The 23,169-nt window shown below is 47.2% G+C and overlaps 1 protein-coding gene across 14 annotated transcripts in view; it reads right to left on the bottom strand.

Moving 5' to 3' along the window:
• The window catches only part of LOC102172084 (protein-methionine sulfoxide oxidase MICAL2), a 239,835-nt gene that overhangs the window by 134,778 nt on the left and 81,888 nt on the right, over positions 1–23,169 (bottom strand). For all 14 annotated transcript variants that reach the window (XM_018059551.1, XM_018059553.1, XM_018059554.1 and 11 more), the window contains exons 4-7: positions 10,046–10,253; positions 5,457–5,573; positions 3,672–3,773; positions 22–177 (exon numbers count right to left, since the gene is read on the bottom strand). In XM_018059551.1, the coding sequence (XP_017915040.1) occupies positions 22–177; positions 3,672–3,773; positions 5,457–5,573; positions 10,046–10,253 (583 nt within the window). The remainder of the gene's footprint in view (positions 1–21; positions 178–3,671; positions 3,774–5,456; positions 5,574–10,045; positions 10,254–23,169) is intronic.

Genomic DNA, 23,169 nt, shown 5'->3' with positions numbered 1-23,169 from the left:
GGAGAAAGGTGAAGGTCCCACCTGTTTCTTCTTTAAGATCCTGAAAAAATTTCTGATTGAAGATGAAAGCCACACCGCTAATCTCTTCCACCTTGGCCTCAGCTGTGCTGTTTCTGTTAATGAAGTTGGCGGTGATTGCAATAGCCAGCTTCCCACGGAATTCTTTTCTTCTGAACCCTGTGTGAGGTAAAGGGGAAAAGTGAGTCTTTCTTCTGGATTTGATGTGAAAACTGGAAAAGATTACTGAGAAAGCTACTCTCAGATGGCCCATGGGACAGTGAAACCAGAATTTTGGATCTAGAGTATAAACGCAGACAGAAATGCTAAGGTTTGTCCCTGAGGAAGAAACCCACTGGAGGCCTTTCTCAGTGGGACTTGTTTCTTCCCCCAAATCTCTAGGACCAATTATCCTGGCTAGGCTTCCGAAACGACAGTGTGCTTCTCCAGTGGGCAATCACAGGGCTCATCCTTTAGAACAGTGGTCCCCAACCTCTGGGATCTAATGCTTGATGATCTGAGGTAGAGTTGATATAATAACAGAAATAAAATGCACAATAAATGTAATGCCCTAGAACCATCCTGAAACCACCCCCCACCACCAATGGAAAGATTATCTTTAGAAGAAGCAGATAGAGACATTGCTGCAAGGTAGCCTCATGAAAGACCCACATGCAATTTAAACTTACACAATTAAAACCACTGTGATAGCATTTTTCATGTTTTTCCGCATTTGATAAGTAGAATTATGAGACTGAATTCCTGTGGGACAGAGATTTTTAACAAATTCTCTTTCTGTCTCCAGCCCACAGTGACTGGCCTTTAGTACTCACTCCATATATGGATAATGGAGAGATGCAATTCTAACTTGCAATTGTTTTAGTTCAGTGACTAATTGAGGTTCTCATAGTTTTCAATGGTGTACATTGAAATCACTTTTTTAACGGCCATAAGAATTCTATACCCAATTACAGTGTGGTTGTTTCCCCCCCTCCCTTTTCCCTCACACGCCAACTAGCAATTTCAGGATAGCAGTGGTGTGTCCTACACTTCAACTCAATTCTGACACTACCTACATGGAGATAAGATCAGATCCCACAGGTTAAGAGCTCAGTCTTCTATTTCAGATGCCAGTTATAAGCCCTTGTCGTCACCAATGCTTCTGACTAACTAGCTCTAGATTGCAGGCTCAAGAACTCCCTCCTGGGTTTGATTAATTTTCTAGAGTGGCTCTCAGAACTCAGAGAGTATCTTACTAAATAACTCAGGATCAGCCAAGTGGAAGAGAAGCTTAGGGCAAGGTGTAGGGAAAGGGAGAGCTTTCACACCCTCTCCAAGCATGCTACACTGTACTGTCTGCAAACCTCCACTTGTTCACCAACCCAGAAGCTCTCCACACCCTTTCCCTCGGGTTTTCCCCCCAGGCTTTATTACAGACACATGAGTGATTATGTCACTAGTCACTGAGCTCCATCTCTAGCCCCTCTCCCCTCCTATGAGGTCAGGAGATAGGATTAAAAGTTCCAACCCTCTAATCATTTTTTTTTTTTTTGGCATCCTGGGCAACAAATCCCTTCCCTTTCTTAGGTGCTTTCTAAAACTCACTTCATTAACATACACTCAGGTGTGGTGGAAAGGAGCTCGTTGTGAATAACAACACAGCCATTTCACATTTATGGTTCTGAAATGTTTTCAGGAACCAAAGACAAATATCATAACAAAAGATGCTCCTCTTGTGCTTATCACTCAGGAAATTCCAAGGGTTTGGGGAGCTGTGCCAGAAAGGGGACAAAGACCCAGATATATTTGCCTTATTATAAATCACAATATCATGGGCGATTACACATAGGATCACCAACAGGTGGTCCCATTTCAATGGACCACCACCTTCTAATCCCCTTACTTTTTAGCATTTGTCTTTTCCTTCAGTCTGGAATTTCCTTTCCACCCCAGCCCCAGGTACTGACTGCTGTTTACTTAGCTTAACTCAAGGCATTTATCTTGCTAGCAGACATAACTACTGTCTTCAGCACCAGTCGGGATTCCCCTCCCCTTTTCATATGCTAAGACTCATGGTAATGCTAAATCCAGTCCACTCTTTGTGACCTTATGGACTGTAGCCCTCCAGGCTCCTCCCTGCAGGAGATTCTCCAGGCCAGAATCCTGGAGTGGAGTTGCCATGCCCTCCCTCCAGGGGATCTTCCCAAGCCAGGGATCAAACCTGTGTCTCCTGCATTGGCAGGCAGGTTCTGTACCACTAGGATGGTGATTCCAAACTTCTTTGCCGAAAATCTCTTTGACTAAAAATCTTGAGTTTCTGTTCAACACTCTCTCATTTTGGTTCTTCATTAGACCTTTGTGGTAGTGGTCAATGATGGTCAGTAGTCTCTAGTATTTTTTAATTGGAGGTGATTTTGCCCCCCCGCCCAGTGGACATTTGGCCAAGTGTGAAGATGGTTCTGGTTGCTACAACTAAGCGCGCTGCTGGTGTCTAGTGGGTAGAGGTCAGGGATGCCGCTAAGCATCCTACAACACACATGACAGTCCCCACGACAAAAACTACCTGGCCCCAGATGCCAAGAGTGCCATTTGAGAAATCTGCTCTCGTCTGCTTACCTGGTCTTAAGTTGCTCAGATGGTTCTCTCCCTTCCTGCCCTACTTATGTTAACAAAATGTCAAACCATCCTCAAGGTGGGCGTGGATCCTGGATTTTTATATTCAGACTTACAAACCATCAGAATGGCCTCATAAATGCACAGTACAACATTCAGGTGGGCAGCTTAAACATTTTCTTGATTGATATCCAATACTGACTGCTTGGGGTGGGGGAGTGGGTGTGGAAGTGAAGGGAGAGGAAAGGAGCAGCACTGTACAGCAGGTGGGACGGGCCTTGGCTAGGAGGACCACACTTCCTGAGGTCTGGCAGACCAACCCTAGTTCGGGGAGCGTGTTCTGTCCTCAGTGAAGGTGCCCTCCCCGGCAGACATCTGCAGGCTGTAGCCTTTGAGCAAGGCAAGCTTGAAAAACAGACCTGTCCTCAGCCCAAGAGATGCCATGTGGGACCAGTTTGTCTTCAAACCAGGGTCCTAATAGATTCTGGATTCTCCCCTAAAAAACGTGTTACGCTTCCAAACTTAGAAGCAGAGAGGTGTGGTTTTATTCCTTGAGTCTGGGCTAAACTTATCTCACTGACCAGCAGTGAGCATGCTGTAAAGTTATGAGAAGAGATGCGGTCCTCCTTCTAGCGTATTATACTTCACAGTAAGCCAGTACCATCAACAGTATAAAATGATTCTCTTAGTCGGAAGAAGTATGAAAGTACTTAGCACCCTGGCTTGCACACTAGCAGATGTTCAATAAATGTATATTGATTTTTTCTTTTAATTTCCATGATGTTTAACCTTTAAAAAGAATGGTTACATACGAGTCTTAGACCAGTCCTTATAGCAATGTTCTGAGAGGTCCTACTACTCACAAATTACAGAGCTTCAATGAGAATTAAATGGTTTTCTCTAAATGCTCAGCCTCAAGCAGAGCAGGGTGGTTTGCGCTTCTATCAAGACCCCCAATCCAGCTTTGGCACCTACCATCTTACACCCATTCTTCATGCCTTTCCTGATACACCCTTTCCCACCCCCATCCCTCCATTCTCAGCCCTAAGAAGAGTCATCACCTTCCAGTGTGTTCCTGCGGCCATCCGCGCCAATGATGACATCAAACTCAAATTCCGACAGAGAGTGATCTGCAGGGAGAAATTCTGCCCGCCAGCCAATTTCTGCCAGGACAGATAAATGAGATGAGTTGGCAGTGAGAGATGGGAGGACAGAGTGATTACATGCCCCTCCCCCGCCCCGGTGTTGGCCATGAGAAATGGACAATGCCACCAGGTACAGGCACCCCAGATAGAGGCTCCAAAGGAAAGACTCAGACTGTTCAGATTCACACTTGTGTTTGGAGTCCTTCTGGCTTAGTTTCAGTTCAGTCCCGGAAAAGGTAAATCAGCTGTGCTAATTCCATGCCTGGTTTTACTGGTTTCTATAAAGGCTGGGAGTCTGTGAAACAATTCTCAGGTGAAATCTTGCTGGTTACCCATAATTAGAATTTAACACCCACTACAGATCTGGGAGGGCTTCTCTGGTAGCTTAGCTGGTAAAGAATCTGCTTGCAGTTTGGGATACCCTGGTTTGACTCCTGGATTGGGAAGATCCCCTGGAGAAGGGACAGGCTACCCACTCCAGTATTCTTGGGCTTCCCTGGAGGTTCAGAAGGAAAAGCATCTGCCTGCAATGCGGGAGACCTGGGTTTGATCCCTGGGTTGGGAATATCCCTGGGTTGGTTTGAGACCCTGGAGAGTGTATGGCAACCCACTCCAGTATTCTTGCCTGGAGAATCCCCATAGACAGAGGAGCCTGGCGGGCTACGGTCCATGGTATTGCAAAGAGTCAGAAGCAACTGAGTAACTAAGCACAGCACACAGGGATCTGGGAAAGGTTAAGAGCACATAATTTGACATGAGTCAAATCACACATATTGTCCTGCCACAAAAGCCAACTAATGTCTCCCCTAAAATGTCAATATTCTGGGCAAAGGAAGGAGAAATCAGGATTGTAACCTATGTGTGAAACTACAAGGTCTCCGACACAAAACTGGACCCAGAATTGAAAGCCCTTTCCGGCAGCAGCAGAGTTTGATATTAAGATATAGAGGCATCATGAACAAACTCTGGCCATGGTGAGTATAAAAGATCAGAATTTTTATAAAATACTAAAAGGAACAAGAGAAAAATTACTCAATATGACATACCTAAAGTGGATGAATTTTATGGTTTATAAATTATTTTCCAATAAAGCTTAAAAAATATTATAGGCCAAATAATATTTCAAACATTTATTTCACATTTGCTCTCAAAACTTCATTTTTATTTACTAGATTTTAAAATATCATACATGTACAGTAAGTATATTCACATATCTGTGTACACACAGCTTGAAGAGCATGTGAATGAATTTTATCAGATAATCAAATCTGTTTTCTTTCCCACTTACTACTTAGACTTCATCTGTCAAAGCACTGCCTCCTAGTGACAGGGTAACCAAATTACAGGTTTAATGTGTGTGTGTGTTCAGCTGTGTCTGACTCTGCAACCCCATGGACTGTAGGCCACCAAACTCCTCTGCCCATGGAATTTTCCAGGCAAGAATACTGGAGCAGGTTGTCATTTCCTACTCCAAGGGATCTCCCCTACCCAGAGATCAAACTCATGTCTCTAATACATCCCCTGGGAGCTGAAGAACAAACCTAAAGTGACAGCAACGATCCAAAACAGTAAAATATCCTTTGACGGAATTATGTCAAACAGCCCAGAATAATTATTACAGAGTCATCCTCTGGGAGTTCCAAATGTTGTTTCCATTTCACAATATCTGATTTTTAGACCAAAAGGAAAATTATACTGTACTTTGATTTTCTTGATCTTCAGGAGGCTCTAGAACCTTCACAAACTCGACATTCACGTGGATTTCAACCCCCAATATCAAGGCCACCTTGAATAGGATGAGCTGCAACTGACGAATACCTGTTAGAAAGGAAGTTGAAAGAGATGAACTGTCATTAACAATGTCTGAGTGCCTCTTGTATGCAGAACACTATCTAATTACCATATGATTTCTGAGCATAACAATATAGAGGCATATCTCATTTCACTGCACTTTGCTTTATTGCGCTTTCTAGATATTATGTTTTTTTACAAATTGAAGATTTGTGGCAACCCTGTATCAAAAGCACGTCTACCTGTGTTACTTTTCCAACAGCATTTGCTCATTGTGTGTCTCTGTGTCATATTTTGGCAATTCTAGAAATACTTCAAACTTTTTCATTATTATTATATTTGTTATGGTGTTCTGCGATCAGTGACCTTTGATGTTTACTATTACAAAACTCACTGAAGGCTCAGATCATGGCTAGCAGTTTTTTTTTGGCAATGAAGTATTTTTAAATTAAGGTATTTACATTGCTTTTTTACACCTAATTCTATATGCATAGACACCAGATAGACTACAGCATAGTGTAAACATCACTTTCACATGCACTGTAACTCATGTAACTTGCTTTATTCAATATTTGCTTTGCTTTGATGGTCTAGAACCAAACCTGCAATTTCTCCAGGGTATGCCTGTGCCAATAATGAACACTACTGAGCACTAATTATGTGCCAAGCACCCTGTGTTCTCTCATTTAACCCTTCCACTGCTTTCTCATTTAACCCTCACAGTGGCCCTTTGGGATAATTACTCCTGTTTTAGAGATGAGAAATTGAGGCTCAATAAAAAGATGAAAGTGAAAGAGGAGAGTGAAAAAGTTGGCTTAAAGCTCAACATTCAGAAAACAAAGATCATGGCATCTGGTCCCATCACTTCATGGGAAATAGATGGGGAAACAGTGGCTGACTTTATTTTGGGGGGCTCCAAAATCACTGCAGATGGTGACTGCAGCCATGAAATTAAAAGATGTTTACTCCTTGGAAGGAAAGTTATGACCAACCTAGATAGCATATTCAAAAGCAGAGACATTACTTTGCCAACAAAGGTCTGTCTAGTCAAGGCTATGGTTTTTCCAGTGGTCATGTACGGATGTGAGAGTTGGACTGTGAAGAAAGCTGAAAATTGATGCTTTTGAACTGTGGTGTTGGAGAAGACTCTTGAGAGTCCCTTGGACTGCAAGGAAATCCAACCAGTCCATCCTAAAGGAGACCAGTCCTGGGTGTTCATTGGAAGGACTGATGCTGAGGCTGAAACTCCAATACTTTGGCCACCTCATACGGAGAGTTGACTCATTGGAAAAGACTCTGATGCTGGGAGGTATTGGGGGCAGGAGGAGAAGGGGACGACAGAGGATGAGATGGCTGGATGGCATCACCGACTTGATGGATGTGAGTCTGAGTGAACTCTGGGAGTTGGTGATGGACAGGGAGGCCTGGCGTGCTGCAGTTCATGGGGTTGCAAAGAGTTGGACGCGACTGAACTGAACTGAACCGAACTGAGGGCTGAGTGACTTTCTCAGGCTCACACAGGAGCAAAACTGGAATGTGGATCCAGATCTGTCTGACCGCAAGACTATGCTCTAGCTGTCAGGTGGGTGACACCCGGTATCCTGAGGGTGACTCTCTTTTCTGTCTCCTTCCTGAGCTGGGCTGTGGGTTTGACAAGACGAAGGTGGAAAGAGAAGTAAACAGAGAGCGAGTAATGAGTTAATACGTACAGTCAGAGAGTAAATGGCTTACTCTGCCTGAGCTCTCAGCCATCCCTGGTAATGGGTGGAGTGGGGAATCCTCCCCACAAAGCTAGACTCATGTTTTCCACCTCCTACCCACTCTCCCAAACTCTCCCCATGAGTGGCTCTTTGTTTTTCCATTTTGTCCCTGCCATTGAGCACAAATGGGCATGCCTCCAAATACATTTCTGAGAGCACAAAGTTTCAGATTACCTGTGGGTCCCTCTGCATTTTGTGGGCTTCACTCCTTGAGCATTTAGTGAACATCTACCATCACACAGAGCCATACCAGGCCCAGGAGATATGGAACCCCATCTAATGGAGGAAACATGGGCAAACAGAATGGGGCAGGACCTGGTAGCTGGGGCCAGCGGGGTAGCAGAACAGGGTCTGAGCTGCAGTCCTGAAAGCCAAGGGTGGAGGGACCAAGAACACTAGGTTCTATGGAGAGACTAAGAATATGAAGGCTGCAGAGGCCAGGGCACGGGAGGAGGGGAAGCTTCTGGAGAGAGTCCCTTTAGCACAGTGCTGGGGAGAAACCAGACCACAGTGGAAGCCGGCAGGAGTGGAAAGTGGAGGCAAAGTCTAAGTCGCCTCTTTCTAGAATGAGCACTTTGAGGTGAAGAAAAGTAATGGGCTGTATCAGAGGACTGGAGGGGCTGAGTGAGGCAAGGGCAGGGGAAAAGGCGAGAAGGAAACTGAGAGCCTCTAGGGTTGGAGAGGGAGGACCAGTTCTGCCTCTGACTTGGGGCTGAGAGGGAGGGAGGGCACTTGGGGAGAGGAGGGCGCAGGAGGAAGGAGAGGGCCTGGCAGGGGGAGTTCCCGCCGGTGGCTTCTCTTCTGCAGAGCATTGGAGGGAAGCGGATGGAAGGAGGCCATCTGCTCAGAATGAGGAGGCTGTGGTGGAGGCTTGGGACGGCCACGGTGGGAACTGGAGGAGGATGCTGACACAGGACCAGTGGAAAACTGCTGAGCAAAGCTGAAGACCAGGTCACAGCTGGGGCTGGAGACCATGGCCAGTTTGAAAGGGAGCCAATCAGCTGGTGCTTCAAGAGTCCATGCCAGGAAATAGGCCTTGGGGGCGGGTAGGCTTCCCCTCATGGCTTCAAGGTTCCCAGCCTATCTGGTTTCAGTACCCAGTAGGTACTCAATAAATTCTCCCTGCCTCCCCACGGGTACTAGAGTTGCCCTTGACAACGATCACTCTGAACTTTGAATCTCAGTTTCAGAGTCCTGCCCGTGTTTCCACACACAAGAACCAGGGGTTAAGTGGGGGACCCGTAAACGGAGCAGTGAGGGGCCCCCTGGCTAGAAAGGCAGCCTGGCCTCCTTTGAGGCCTCCTGGTGATCAGCTCTGCCTCTCAAGAAGGCTCGATGGGAAAGTGGTGCTTAATGTTGTCATTCTAAACTGGTACCAACATACATTCTTCCGTGGGTGGTAAGGAATATCCGGAAAGCTGACACTGCAGCCTTCTGGGCAAATCCAGATTTCTTTCCATTGGACTCTTGGAATTTTCTCATCCCAGGGCGGGAACAAACCCTGGGCCCCTGCTGGTAAGGTCTCCTGTATCTGACTAAATTACACCCTGTCTGGCTGCTAATTCTCTCCAGTTGTTCTCGCCCCAGCCCCACACCCTTTTCCCATCAGTGCCTGTCCTCATAAGAGCGTGGGTCTCAGGGTTCTCCTTCCATTCACTGGTTGAGAGATTGCAGCTCTGAATTTATTTGAATTTGGGGATCCCGGCTGCTTCTTGCTCATTGTACCCTGCTGGATGCAAGGCGCTTCCTGAACACTTAGACCGGCCAGGCACAGTGATAAGCACATTTCACACGTGACCTCATTTGATCAATCCTCTCAGCTCTCTTGGTAAGCAGGCATCGATCACATTTAGGGGAGACAAAACTGGGGCTGGAGGAAGGTGAGAAATCTGACCCAAGTCACACAGAAAATGGACCCAAATCTACTCAAACCCTTAACTCTCCCCACAATAGTAACTTCCCTGACTTTTATGAGTTATGATTGCTGTATATAAAATGACTAAAGACTCCCCCGCTGGTGGTCCAGTGGCTAAGAGTCCAGGTTCCCAATGCTGTGGGCCCAGGTTTGATCTCTGGTCAGGGAACTAGATCCCACATGCCACAGCTAAAGATCCTGAGTGATGTAAGTAACTGGTGCAGCCAAATGAATTAAAAAAAAAAAAGACCTCTTCCCTGTAAAGCATGAGGAGGAGGGAGGCTTCTCTCCCAAAGCCTGCCTGCACAGATCCTACCTCGAGAGACCCAGGCCTAAGTGACATCAGCACAGGAGGCGCCTCAGGGCTCACTTCACCCTACTAATCACTGAAGGATGGCCCAGGACCCCAAATCCACCTTCCCAGTCCCCCTCCTTTTCTGGATGGACCCCCATCAGGATGGCCTCTCTCTCTAAAGCTCAAGGAAACCTGGTGCAGGAAACTATATGACTTACCTCTGCCTCTGTTTACCATATATCATCCATTCATTCATTCAACGGAAGTGCACTGAGCGTCTACTATGTGTCAGGCGCCATTTTACGCCCTAAAGATACTGTGGTAAGACATACCATGGTCCCTGGCATCATGGTGCTTCCAGCCTAGTGGGCACAGCACAGGCTCTGGCACTAAATGTCTGTCGGTTGGATGTGAGGAGCCCCCGGAGACTTGCAGGATGGAACATCCTGGGGATTCCACACTGTGGAGAAATACCCCACCCCAGGTCAGCCCCTTCCCCACACGGGGTGCCACCGCTGGCTCCACTCACTGATATGGTCGATGGAACCGGCACAAAACTTCCCATAGAACTTCTTGGCTCCCAGGCCTCGCAGGTCGTGGATGGTGAAAGGCCAGAGGTGCAGCACGTTGTTCCGGGAGAAAGTGTCCCTCTTCTCCACCACAACCACTTTGGCCCCCAGGTAGGCAAGTTCAATGGCAGTGCGCAGACCACATGGTCCTCCCCCAATGATGAGACACTGAGAAGGGGAGAGCGGAGAGAGACACTCAGTGGCCTCCAGCCTTGTGGACAGAACTTCCTCCCTAGTCAGCAATGTAACTGGGGAGCAAACCCACACGCACCCAAATTGACCAGTGTAAATCGAACATTTACTAGGACCCGCCATTCATACATCCCATGTACATTACCTGTGGGTTTACCCCACACCAATCACTGTGCCAAATCCTGTGAAGAATGCAGAGTCCACGAAGGACTCAGGGAAGGCACAGTAAGATAGGTGTGAGGTTCAGAGTTAAACTGAACTGGGCTTAAATCTCAGCTCTGGCATTTGACCTGTTAGTCCAGGTGGATGGAGAGAAGGATACTTTGGGGGAAAGGAGAGAAGAGAGACCAGGATTCATCTGGAGCTAGATGCTGAGAGTCTGAGAAGTCAAGCGAAGGGGTATGGTCATGGCCCTGAAGGCACTGGGACTGCGTGGGCAGAAGGGACAGGAAGGGGTTTCTGCTCCAGTCCTGAACTCGGTCTCTGGATCCTGCAACACTGAACAAGACAGGGGTCCTTCCCCAAGAAAGCTACAGCCATTTAGGAAAGAAGAGAAGACACATAATGACCTAACCAGCTACTTATACTGGGGAAAAGCCCTTCTATTCAAATAAAATCTTATGAGTATCACTGATCCAATAAAAACAGGTCTGGCTGACAGACCCCCCTCGCAGCAGCCCACCCTACCCCTGGACAGGTCCTGAAGCACCTTTAAGAGGCAAGAGTTCAACTTGGGAGGGGGGTCTATCTAACTGGGGATACCCCCCCAGAGTCACAGAGAAGGGGATCTGCCCCCACACATCACTGCTTGACACCACACAGGCATCTGGAAACATCCCTTCTGCTTGGGATCAAACCTTATCTTAAAAAAAAAAAAATGCATTCCCCTTCCCCTAGCAAATGTTCCATCATCCAGTTATCACTCATCTGGGGCCTCCAGACTCCCAAAGGGAAACTGCAAATAAGCATATCAGAATCTCCCACACCACAATCAGTGTGGCTTACTCGCTGGAACCGTCCAGAGAGTTTGTGGAAACTCTGTTAGGGGAAATGAAGTCACCACTGAGATACAATTCACTCCAGAGACAGGCAGCGGGTAGGCAAAACCTAATGCTTCCTTTCTGGTTGGAGCTGACTACAGAGAACCAACTCCCCCAAGCCCAGCTCTCCTCTTTATCTCACACCCCAAACAGCTCCTCCGGCTCGGACATAGCCAGACCATGACGGGCATCTCAAAGCAAGACTCCAAACCCCGACGCTCTGAGGTTGGCTTTGGGGTTAAGTCTGGATTCACTGCATTTCTTTGCAGTTAGCGCATCTTTTCCTGTTTGCTGAGTTCTGTCACTCCAGGGCCACAGACGGAGTAGGGCGGGAGGATGTGGGGGGAAGAAAGGCAGGGAGGGGAGGAAGCGAGCCCCCTGCATTCTCCCATCTACCAGGCCTGACCCAGAACTGCTCCCCCGGCAAGGCAAGGATTCCCACTCCCACCAGCTGGGGGGCTGCTGTGCATTTCTCATGCAAACAGTCGCTGGTGTACCATCTCTGGCCCTCTCAACTAAACCTGAAATCCCTCCAATGAAAGCTTGGTTTTCCCACCACTCTGGGCCCCAGCTCATACTTTGGGGCCTGAAATTTCAGAGACACCAGTCATACTTAAGGCAAATACCAACAGGCCTAATTATATAAAGGGAGAAAATTTGGTACAGATGTTATCAAGACAGGAGAGAAGGCTTGCTGGCCAGAGCAAGACCAGTTCCTCCAGGAACACACTCGTTATGATTAACATGGGAACTCGGAGTTCTGACAAGAAGCTGAAAACCACGGCTGCAGCATGCCTGGGCAGAGGAGCAGGCGAAGAAGAGGGTTCTCCCGGCCTGCCCACAGATGACGCTCTGGATGGTGGGCAGAGTGCAGACAGACCACGTGTGCAAAGCATCATAATAACTCAACCCAAAGGAGCTCTCCACCTTTCCCAGACGCATCCGGGCTTCACTGCTGAGGGTTCCGTGCCAAGGAATGAAAATTTTTCATAAAAAGTCAGCTCTGAGGCCGAGCCCCAAATCAGATTGTACATTCCTCCTACAGGCTCTGTCCTTAGTGCCACCCCAGAACCAAGCTCCATGTGTTATAATTATGTGCATCTGATTCCCAGGCCAGCGAAATGCTCCACAAAAGCTATCTCCATGTCCAGTATGGGGCCTGGCACACAGGAGGCCTCAATAAACATTTGATGGATGAAGGAACTTCCACACCCTCAAGGCCCACCCAGTTCTGGCTGCCTGACAGTAATCGGGGATGTTCGATTCACATCAGCCAGGGTTTATGTCTGCATTTCCCACCCAGGCTGGGGGAGCTGGGGTCTGCCAAGGCCACCAGGATCACTGACGTCAGCAGATCTGTGTGCTCAGGCGACATAAATTTATTACACAGTGGGGAGCGGGGTAGATCCAACACCAGCAGGAAGTCCATTGTATAGATAAGCTTGGCCGTGCTTAGACCTCCACATTTGTGGAGAGAGACAAACGCCACATGGAAAAATCAGCTCTTTATTTATCAAATGATGGGAAGAGGGGTTATGAGGCCTCGCCCACTGTCAAGGCACTGGGCTGGTCAGGACCCTGTGCCCTCCCAGGGGACTCCCAAAGCACTACTGACTTCTTGCTGACATGCTGCATCATCCAATCCACAAGTGGTGGGGGCGGGGGGCCGAGGGGAAAGTGTTGGGACTGCGCCAAGAATGCTAAAGGGATCAGTCCCCAAAGGGAGCCACCGAGAGGACCAGGGGCTAAGCTAGGGGTTAGCAGTCTGGAGGCTTGATTTCCGCTTTTGAATTCTGCCTCCAGTTTGTTTGGGAGCTCTGCGTGCAGACAGTCCAGGGAGGTGGGGGCGCAGAAAGCCAGCACTTGGAGAGAGCAAGCGGATCAAGGTCTGCCATTCACAAACTCACTCACCCAGGCACTGCAGCTCCTTGAAAAGGATGACTATAGGATCTAAACTATATCACGCCCAGCAGGTTCTACTTGCGAGGCACTGTCCTAATCATTCCATCTATTTCATCTTTCCAACTGCCCTATGAGGTACCTGTCATCACCACCTCCACTTTGTAAATGAGAAAACTGAGGCATTGAAAAGTTAACTTGCTCTGGGTACTATTATTGTCCCCATATTTGAGCTAAGAAGTGAGAAGTCAGAAATTGCCCCAGGGTGGGTCACCTAATGAGGAAGTGGTCAAGTTTGGACACAAACCCAGGCCATGTGGGTCCAAAGGCTGATCTCCAAGCCACTCGCCTGACCATGAGGCCAGGCCACAGGTGATGTGTTCAGCAGTGAGGCCAGCTTGGGCTCCTTCCCTACACAGGGCACACCTTGGCCCTCCAAACGGAGCCGGGTTCAGGCTGAGTACAGGCCTCTGCCCCGAAGCCCTGAGTCCGCATCTCGGCTGAACTTCATGTCCTTCCCTGGGGTGGAAATTTACAGGCCGGAGGGCGCTGCAGCCCTGCAGCTCTCAGGCAGCCACTCGGGCAGGTGCGGGCAGTGGGGGGTCAGGCGAGCACACTGGCAGCCTGTCTGGTGCCTCTGGAGACCTGGCAGCGAGCTGAGAGGCACGACGTCACGCGAGGTGCCATCTCTCTGGTAGCGGCGGCCCCCCCCGCATGCTGGCCCACTGGCCAGCTTCCTGTGCAGTGCTCTGGGCCCAGGGACGTGCCCTCGTGCTTCCTGGCATGGCTTCCTAACCTCACCGGCTCTTAAGATGGGCTGCTTATCTAAACCCAGACAGGGTTTAGACTGTTACTGGGTTACCATGAGTGCAAACAGCTCGTTCAGAATCACAGGGCTGAGAGTTATCAAAGCCAAGGTGCCTCCCACCCACACGCTGGCCTAAGGGACCTGCCCTCACAGCCCCACGGTCTAAGAAAGGGGAGCTCACGAGAGATGCAGCCACCTACGATTCTAACCTTGGATGGAGAAAGCTCTGTGTGGCGGGGGTGGGGATGGCCAGACCGGGTTCTCCACGGCAACTTCAAAGGCCACTCCAGTGAGGAGCAAACCCTCATCTGACTTGACAGGGCCCTGCCCTGCCCTGATCTGACTCTCCTGTATCTGGGTCACACCCAGCTATTCCTGAGTAACAATCACCCCACTTACTAACCTCAGAAACTTACAGAGCGGAAATGAAGAAAGATATCCTGTTCTCCCTGTCTGCTCTCAAAAAATAACACGAATTCCTCTGAGAAACATTCCATTCCTCTGTCCCTCCCTTTCAGCCTGAGTCGGTGCTCTGACCCACTTGAGCAATTGTAACTGCTGAGATTGGGGTCTGGATTTTGGGGGACAGTTTCATTTGCAAACATCTTACCCCTGGACCGTGTAAGTACACTCAGGTTGGACCCTGGACTTGAGAGTCAGAAGTGCACTCACCAAGGCTGTGCTTCCTGCCTTTGGGTGCTGTTTATACCTCCCGCATCTCCTTCATTTAAGGCATGAGTTCCCTGAAGTCTGGACATGCGTGCTATCAAACCTCCCCTAGAGATCAGCAGCAAGTAAGCCCACGACTCCTTTCATTTCAGATGCCAAAGTACATCATCAACAGTGCCAACTCTGTCCCACCTTTGCAGGTGTCTGTCCATCCCATAACAGGAAGAGTAATAGGAAAGACAGTTTTCATAATAGCAATAATAAAAATCAGAGCTCCCACTTACTGTCTGCTTTTATTGCGCTAAGCACTTTGTAAGATAGGCACCTCATTTCTCTCCTACAAGAACCCTGAACTGGGCATTTGGCAGATAAGAAAACTGGGGTTTGGGAAGGTAAACTTGACTGTGGTCACAAGACTAGGGTTAGAACAAACCTTGGATCCCAGGAGTTGTATTTGAAATCATGATCATGTATTAAAATTCTTCCAGGTTTCCTTGGGCCTTATTATGAATTAGCATGTTCCCTTCTCAGCTAAGACATGTAAGACCACTGAGTCCCCTCTGTGGGTGGCAAAAGATGCAAGAGAAGGTGCCTGTCCCCAAACCTCAGGAGGCTGTCTGATTGGGGGCCAGAGGGGCCAGAAATGCTAGATGGCTTGGGACCGCCTGCGACTACTGGGGATGTGTGTGGAAGGGACAAATGTGGTTATGAAAAAGTCCTATCAGAAGATGGTCCAGGAGTGGAGAACTGAGGCTGAGGACTCAAGAGAGACAGAAGAAATGTCAGGCTGAGAAAGAGGGAGGTGACTTGGAGGGAGGGGAGGCCAGGCTGCGCTCAAGTGAGCCTGGTGTTGTGTGAGACAAGAAAGGGCTGAAGGGAAACCAGGGGACAGAGAGGGAGCCAGATGGTAGAAGGCCTGGGAAGTCAGATCAAAGGATTTGAATGGTTCCCCCCACCATCCCTACTTGGGCTATTATGGGTTTGGAGTAGAATGAAAGTACTAGTTTAGGACAAGTAGTTCCAGAGCAATAAAAAAGATGGTAAGGAGAGAGAAAGAAACCGGAGGCAGAGAACCAGCACTGCAGCATTTGAAACACTCCCTCTCTGGAATCTCCTCTCTGCACCTCAGCCACAGACGCCCAGGCATCTCTACTACTGCCCTCGTCTTCCTCACCTCCACACTGGGCCCACCTGGGGCTCAAGCTCCATCCTCTTCCCTTCTTTATTTCACATCCTCTTTCCATGGCTTTAAGTACCCTCTTCATGCTGATGATGCTCAAAATTGTCCCCAACCCCTAAACTCCTAGACTCGGATAAACAACTGCCTGCTGACATTCTCAGCTGCTCTAGTAAGCATCTTAGACGTCAAACCAGACCTACGATCACACTCTTGATCACACATCATCCCCCACCGTCCCCACCCCCTGCTCCTCTCCCAGTCATGGTCATCTCAGTTCATATTTATCCTCTTCCCATTTTTCCAGCTCCTGGAGCCAAAACTCTGGTGTCCACCTAGATTCATTTTCTCTTATCGCAAACCAATCCTGCCAATAAATCCTGTTGACTCTACCTTCAGAAAAGAGTCTGCCCCTGATTAGTTTCACCTCCTCCATGCTGCCACCCTGATGCAAGATACCGTCCTCCTCCTCCATCCTGATCGCAGGACTACCTGGCCTCCTGCTTTCCCTCATGTCCCTTACAGTCCACACCCTCAACAGCAACTGGGGTGGCCCTTCTGAAGTCAGATCACGTCACACCTAGTTCACAACCTCTGATGGCTTTTCACGGCAGACGGAATTCAAAATCAGACTGTATTATGGCCTCAAGACCCTACAAGACCTTGCCCTTCAATCTCCCTTCTGTGTTCAGCTCCTGCCCAGGCCCCCTCCCTCTCTGTACTCCAACCACAATGGTCTCCCTAAGCACACACAGGGTCTTTTCACTTGCTTTGCCCACTGTCTGCAACATCCTTCTAAATAAATAAACAAATGCACACACATATTATATAAATATATAAATTTTATAATTCAAAAAAGGAAATATATTGCAGAATATATAAAGGACTACTTTTATTTTTCTTTATATTGACATCCAGTTTTCCAGCATTATTTTAAATGTTTGAAAATATTTCCAGTATCTACTTAAAGAGTTTTCCATTATGGGCTTTTTCGTTTGGTTTTATTTTCAATCTAGTAGCTTTAAAATATTTTTACAGTATCTTACTATAAAATTTTTAAAATAAATTTTAAAAAATTGGAAGAATTTTAGTGAACACCCAAATACCCACCACCTAGATTCTATGATTAGATTTTATACTCCTCACTTTATCATATGTCTTATCATCCTTCCACCTCTCTACTTATTCATCAGTTGATCTTAATTTTGGGTGCATTTCAGTGAAATTGCTGAATCAGTACATTTCTTCCCAAATATTTCAGGATGCAAATCTAATTAACTAGAGTTCAATATTTATTCAAATTTTTCACACCCTCTCACCATAAACAAAAATAAACTTCAAATGGCTTAAAGACTTAAACATATGACATGGCACCATAAAACTCCTGAAGAGAACATAGGCAAAACATTCTCTAACATAAATTATACCCATAGTCAGTTTCCCAAGGCAATAGATGTAAAAATGAAGATAAACAAATGGACCTAATGAAACTTACAAGCTTTTATACAGCAAAGGAAACCATAAACCAAACTAAAAGACAACCTACAGAATGGGAGAAAACATTTGCAATCAATATTTGATTGCAAGGAGATCAAACCAGTCAATTCTAAAGGAAATCAACCCTGAATGTTCATTGGAAGGACTGATGCTAAAGCTCCAATACTTCGGCCACTTGATGTGATGAGCCAACTCATTAGAAAAGACCCTGAGGCTGGGAAAGATTGAAGGCAGGAAGAGAAGGGGACGATGGTTGGATGGCATCACCAACTCAATGGACATGAGTTTGAGCAAATTTAGGGAGATAGTAAAGGACAGGGAAACCTGGTGTGCTGTAGTCCATGGGGTCGCAAAGAGTCGGACATGACTGAGTGACTGAACAACAACAAATTTGCAAACGTTGTAATTGACAAAGGCTTAAGTTCCAAAATATACAAATAACTTGCATAAGTCAACATAAAGATGAACAACCCAACTGAAAAATGGACAGAAGACCTAAAGAGACATTTCTCCAAAGAAAAAATGCAGACATCCAGTAGGTACCCGAAAAGATGTTCAGCATCATTAATTATTAGAGAAATGCAAAACCAAACGACAATGAGGTACCACCTCACAGAGGTCAGAACGGCCATCATTTAAAAAGTCTACAAATAAATGTTGGAGAGGGGGTGGAGAAAAGGTTACTCTCATACCCTGTAAATTGGAACATAAGTTGGTGCATCCACTGTGGAAAACAGTATGGAGGTTCCTCAGAAAATGTAAAGTAGAATTACCATATCATTTCAGCAATCCCCCTCCTGGGCATATTTTACCGACAAAACTCTAATTCAAAAAGATACATACGGGACTTCCTTGATGGTCCAGTGGGCTAAGCCTCTGCACTATCAATGCAGGGGACCCAGGTTTGATCCTTGGTCGGGGAACTAGATCCTACATGCCACAACTAAAAATCCTGCAAGCTACAACTAAGACCCGATGCAGCCAAGTAAATAAATAAATTAAAAAAAAAAAGATCACATGCACTCCCATGTTCATGCCAGCACTATTCAGAATAGCTAAAACATGGAAACAATTTAAATGTCCATCAATAGATGAATGGATAAAGAAGATGTGGTACAGAAATCCAGTGGGATATTAGTCAGCCATAAAAAAGAACAAAATAATGCCATCTGCAGGAAAATGGATGTAAACAGAGTATCTACTATCTGAAGTCAGAAAGACAAATACCTTATCATTGATATGTAGAATCTAAAATATGACACAAATGAACACATCTATGAAACAGAAACAGAATCAGGGACACAGAGAATAGGCTGGGGTTGCCAAGGGGGAGGCAAGTAGCAAAGGAAATATAGGATCACCACTAGATGCAAACTGGTGTACATAGGATGGATAAACAACAAGGTGCTGTATAGCAAGGGAGCTATATTCAGCATCTTATGATAAAGTACATCTATATGAAAAAAGGAATGCATCTATATGTATAATTGAGTCACTGCTGTACAACATTGTAAATCAACAATAAAAAATAAGTTAAAAAAGAATGATTATTGAAGTTCTTTTTTTTTTTTTAGGTAAAATTTATATACAAAAATGGACTCATCTAAACATACCATTCGGAGAAGGCAATGGCACCCGACTCCAGTACTCTTGCCTGGAAAATGCCGTGGGTGGAGGAGCCTGGTAGGCTGCAGCCCATGGGGTCGCTAAGAGTTGGACACGACTGAGCGACTTCACTTTGACTTTTCACTTTCATGCACTGGAGAAGAAAATGGCAACCCACTCCAGTACTCTTGCCTGGAAAATGCCATGGGCAGAGGAGCCTGGTAGGCTGCAGTCCATGGGGTCACTAAGTGTCGGACACAAGAGTGACTTCACTTTCATGCATTGGAGAAGGAAATGGCAACCCACTCCAGTGTTCTTGCCTGGAGAATCCCAGGGATGGGGGAGCCTGATGGGCTGCTGTCTATGGGGTTGCACAGAGTCAGACACGACTGAAGTGACTTAGTAGCAAACATACCATTTACAATACATGTTGCTTCTTATAGCATTGGTTTTCTCCCCATCAATGGTCTTTCTTCAGTGGATCTCATAAGTTCTTATCCCTGGCTCTGATGCTGACATCTTGGTGTACACAGTTATCAGCAAGGAATTTCTAGTCATGGCAGGTGGCGGGGGTTGGAGGGCGTGTTTGACCAGTCAGCTACCTTGACTCTCTTCCCTTCCTTTGGAAGAGCAAAAGCCGTGGGCCCTTCCAAGACTCCAAAAAAGGGTGTTAGGAATCTCATATTCCTTTCAGAGGAATAGCATGAAAAGCCTTCAGAGATGGGCTGAGTCTAGATATATTCAAAGCTGAAAACTCTAGGGCCAGTTATAATCCATATGTGGGGGGGAAAGTAGAACTAAGATACACAATCTAGCCTCCAGAAATAGATACACAAGTTCACATTTATCACTTTCTGTCTTTCTTTTCAGTTGCTTAGTGAACTTTCGCTTTTAAACATTACAATGATAATAGCCAGCACTCAGAATCCTTTATTCACAACAACTCATAACCACCCTGCCAATTTCACAGCTGTAACTTTTAAGAGCTGGATCCAGGATTCAAACTCAGGTGCCTGGGTCCAGGGACCACGACTTTAATCAGTTGGTAAAGAATCTGCCTGCAATGCAGGAGACCTGAGTTCAATCCCTGGGTGGGGAAGGTCCCTGGAGAAGGAAATGGCAACCCACTCTAGTATTCTTGCCTGGGAAATCCCATGGATAGAGGAGCCTGGTGGGCTACAGACAGTCCATGGGGTTGCAAAGAGTCGGAGATGACTGAGCAACTAAACCACCACCAGAGACCACTGCAGGTAGTCAGGGAGAGAGAGGGTGCAGGCAGGGAATGCCCATGCCCTCCACTGCTCCATTTATCAATGAATTTTATTTTTTTTTCAAGTCTACCTGACCTCCAGTGACCTCTTCAAAAGTAGAGATATGTCTGACTCACTTTTGCACCCCAAGCAACAAGCCTGACCCAGGTTAAGTGTTCAGGGATGATTAGGGAGAAAAAGGGGGTGAGTGTATCCAGCAGGCCCTGAGTATACTCCAGGTACCCCTGGAGCCAATCTGTTATGGTGGCAGTGAGAGCAGCAAGCACTGGCAGGACCCAGTAGGAAAACTACAGCAACGGCAATATGCCCCTTCCCATCCAGGACTTAGCAACATCTGAAAGGGGCCACTATCCAGTGAGAAAGGCAGAAGAGGCTATGCACCCACCTACACTTTCCCAGCCCAGAAAAGCTAGCCAGGGCTGGGACCAGCAGCTGTCAATCCACCCAAGGTCAAACATTTCCACTCAACAGGTACCAAGACTGGGAGCCACTTGAGTTCAGGAGAAGCATCTACTGGGTATATCACACAGGCCAGACCTGCAGCAGATGCTTTAAGTAAACCAGCTTATTTCCACTGTGAAAGCAGCATTGCTTTCCCTGGTAGACAGTTGAGCAACTGAGATCCAGAGGTCATATGATTTAATAAAGCTAGCAGAAGTCTAACTCTGTGTCAAAGAAAGTTGAAAGAGTTAGTCACTCAGTCGTGTCCTACTCTTTGCAACCCCATGGACTGTAGCCCACCAGGCTCTTCTGTCCATGGGATTCTCCAGGCAAGAATACTGGAGTGGGCTGCCTATGTCAAGCACTGATCTAAATGCTCCAGATGTATTAATTTATTCAAACCAACAAAACCCAAGATTAGGAAATTGAGACACAGAATTGGTTAAGTGAAGTATCCAAGGTCACGTCACAATTAAGAAGAAGGAACTTGCATTCAGACCCAGGATTCTAGCTCCAGAGCATAAACTCAGATCTGCCTAAGATCACACAGCTAATAAAAGGCAGAGCCAGGAGTCAGTCACTACCAGGTCCTTGACTCCGGCAGCCAGTATTCTTTTACATTGTTCTCACTGCCATTTTGTCTCCCAAGTGTTGAGGCCGCTGTCCATTTCTGGCCCCTTTGCTCTCCCTCATGACATTCCTCCACTGGTGCTACCTCATCCCATGATCACTCGTGGTCACCAGCAAGGCTGACTCTATCAGTGGGCAGCAGCCTTGTCCTGGGCTGGCCTCTACAGAAAGGCCACCGTGGGCCTGGTAATGGATCTGCATGAGAAGAGGCCAGGTGTTCATTCCACGTTCATCGACTCCTATTGCTCTGAGGTCAGCAAAGGAGAGACTATTTACCTGAACCCAGCAGCTGATTCTGCAGCCAGCTCAGAGCTGGGCCAAGAGCCCAAGGAGCACCAGGCCACCCCTGACATATGTGGACTAGTTAACCACCTGCCAAGAACCTGGGCGTATTCTCCAGCAAGGAGGTGGTGGCTAAGTGTACACCTAAGAATATACTGCAAGGACGCACTGGCCCCTTTCATATTCTCCTTTTATAGGGTCTCTAGCCCTATAGGTAGGTACGGGATGACTGTGGCTTAGTTCAGGCATGAAAACAGGCAAAGCCTTACCTGTCCTCAGTGGAACACCAGCAAGAAACAGCACATCCAGGGACAAAGTAAGGGGCAGGTTCTGAAGCTGGCAAGCCATCTATCAGCTGTGTGCCTTTGAGCACAGCAGCCTATTCGACTCATTTCTCTTGACCTCACTTTCCTCAGCCATAAGAGAGGAATAAGAGCAGTTCCTACCAACTATGGTTGTTACAGGGATGGAATTAGTAAACTGTAGAATTGTTCACAAAAGGGCCTAGCCTAGCACAGGATGAGCAGCCAATAACAACAGCAATAACTAACAGATCCTCTGCTCCCCTCCTTCCCGAGCAGTCCTGGAAGTGAAAATCAGCTTTGGGACCCGTGAGAGTTGTGGTCCAGTCCCTCAGGGGACATGGAGGCTGTGATCCCACCAGTTCAAAGGCTGGGAGTGGTTTGCATCCCTTGGGGCAGGTATACTGCCTTTATCAGAGAATGTTCAGCAGGCAGATGAACCCCACCTGCAGGAGGCAGCCAGCTGCTATCCCCTGCACTAGTGTCTTGCCCCTGAGCTCCCAGGTACACTCACTGTTTGACCTGGAGAAGACTTTAGATCAATGGTCAGTGCGCTTTTTCTGTATTTTTCTTAATATTTCAGACATTTTGTCAATCGTAGGCTTAGATTATCCTAACATCTCCTTCCCCATGTTGTCTTTTCCTTAGGGGCCCGAGAAGGTGTTCACGGGAGCAGAGGCCCTTTTCAGATGGGTGCCCCTTGCAATTCCTGCAGTCTGGGATGCCCTCCCTCAGATCTCTGTGATCAGGTCTCATCTCAGACTTCACAGTCCTCGGAGACAACTCCCCAGCCCTACCCCATTTGCTCCATCACATCTCCCCATTCATTTTCCACACAGTGCTTTTCACAACCCTAGGCTTGCTTTCATCTATCAACTAGTTCACTGTGTGTCTCTCCCTCTAGAATGCAAGCTCCACCAAAGCAGGGGCCTTTTCTCCCTCACTCGCACTGGATCCCCAGGGGTCAGCATAATTCCTGACCCACAGGAGGTGCCATGAAGTATCTGCCAAGTGAATAAATGCATAAAATCAAATCATGCTTTTATTCCCAAGTCAGGATGCCTACAGAGGCTGAGTGAACTCCGGGAGTTGGTGATGGACGGGGAGGCCTTGTGTGCTGCAATTCATGGGGTCACAAAGAGTCGGACACAACTGAGAGACTGAACTGAACAGAGGCTAACTGAAGTGTCATAGCCAATATTTACTGAGATACTGTCCTGGGGATTTATATATACATCCTTATTAAATGAGACAGAAACTAACTTATGAGA

This window comes from Capra hircus, chromosome 15 (assembly GCF_001704415.2).
Source record: "Capra hircus breed San Clemente chromosome 15, ASM170441v1, whole genome shotgun sequence".
In the NCBI taxonomy this organism is placed as follows: Eukaryota; Metazoa; Chordata; class Mammalia; order Artiodactyla; family Bovidae; genus Capra; species Capra hircus.
Note: the sequence above shows the minus strand (reverse complement) of the source record. Positions and strands in the feature narration are given on the sequence as shown.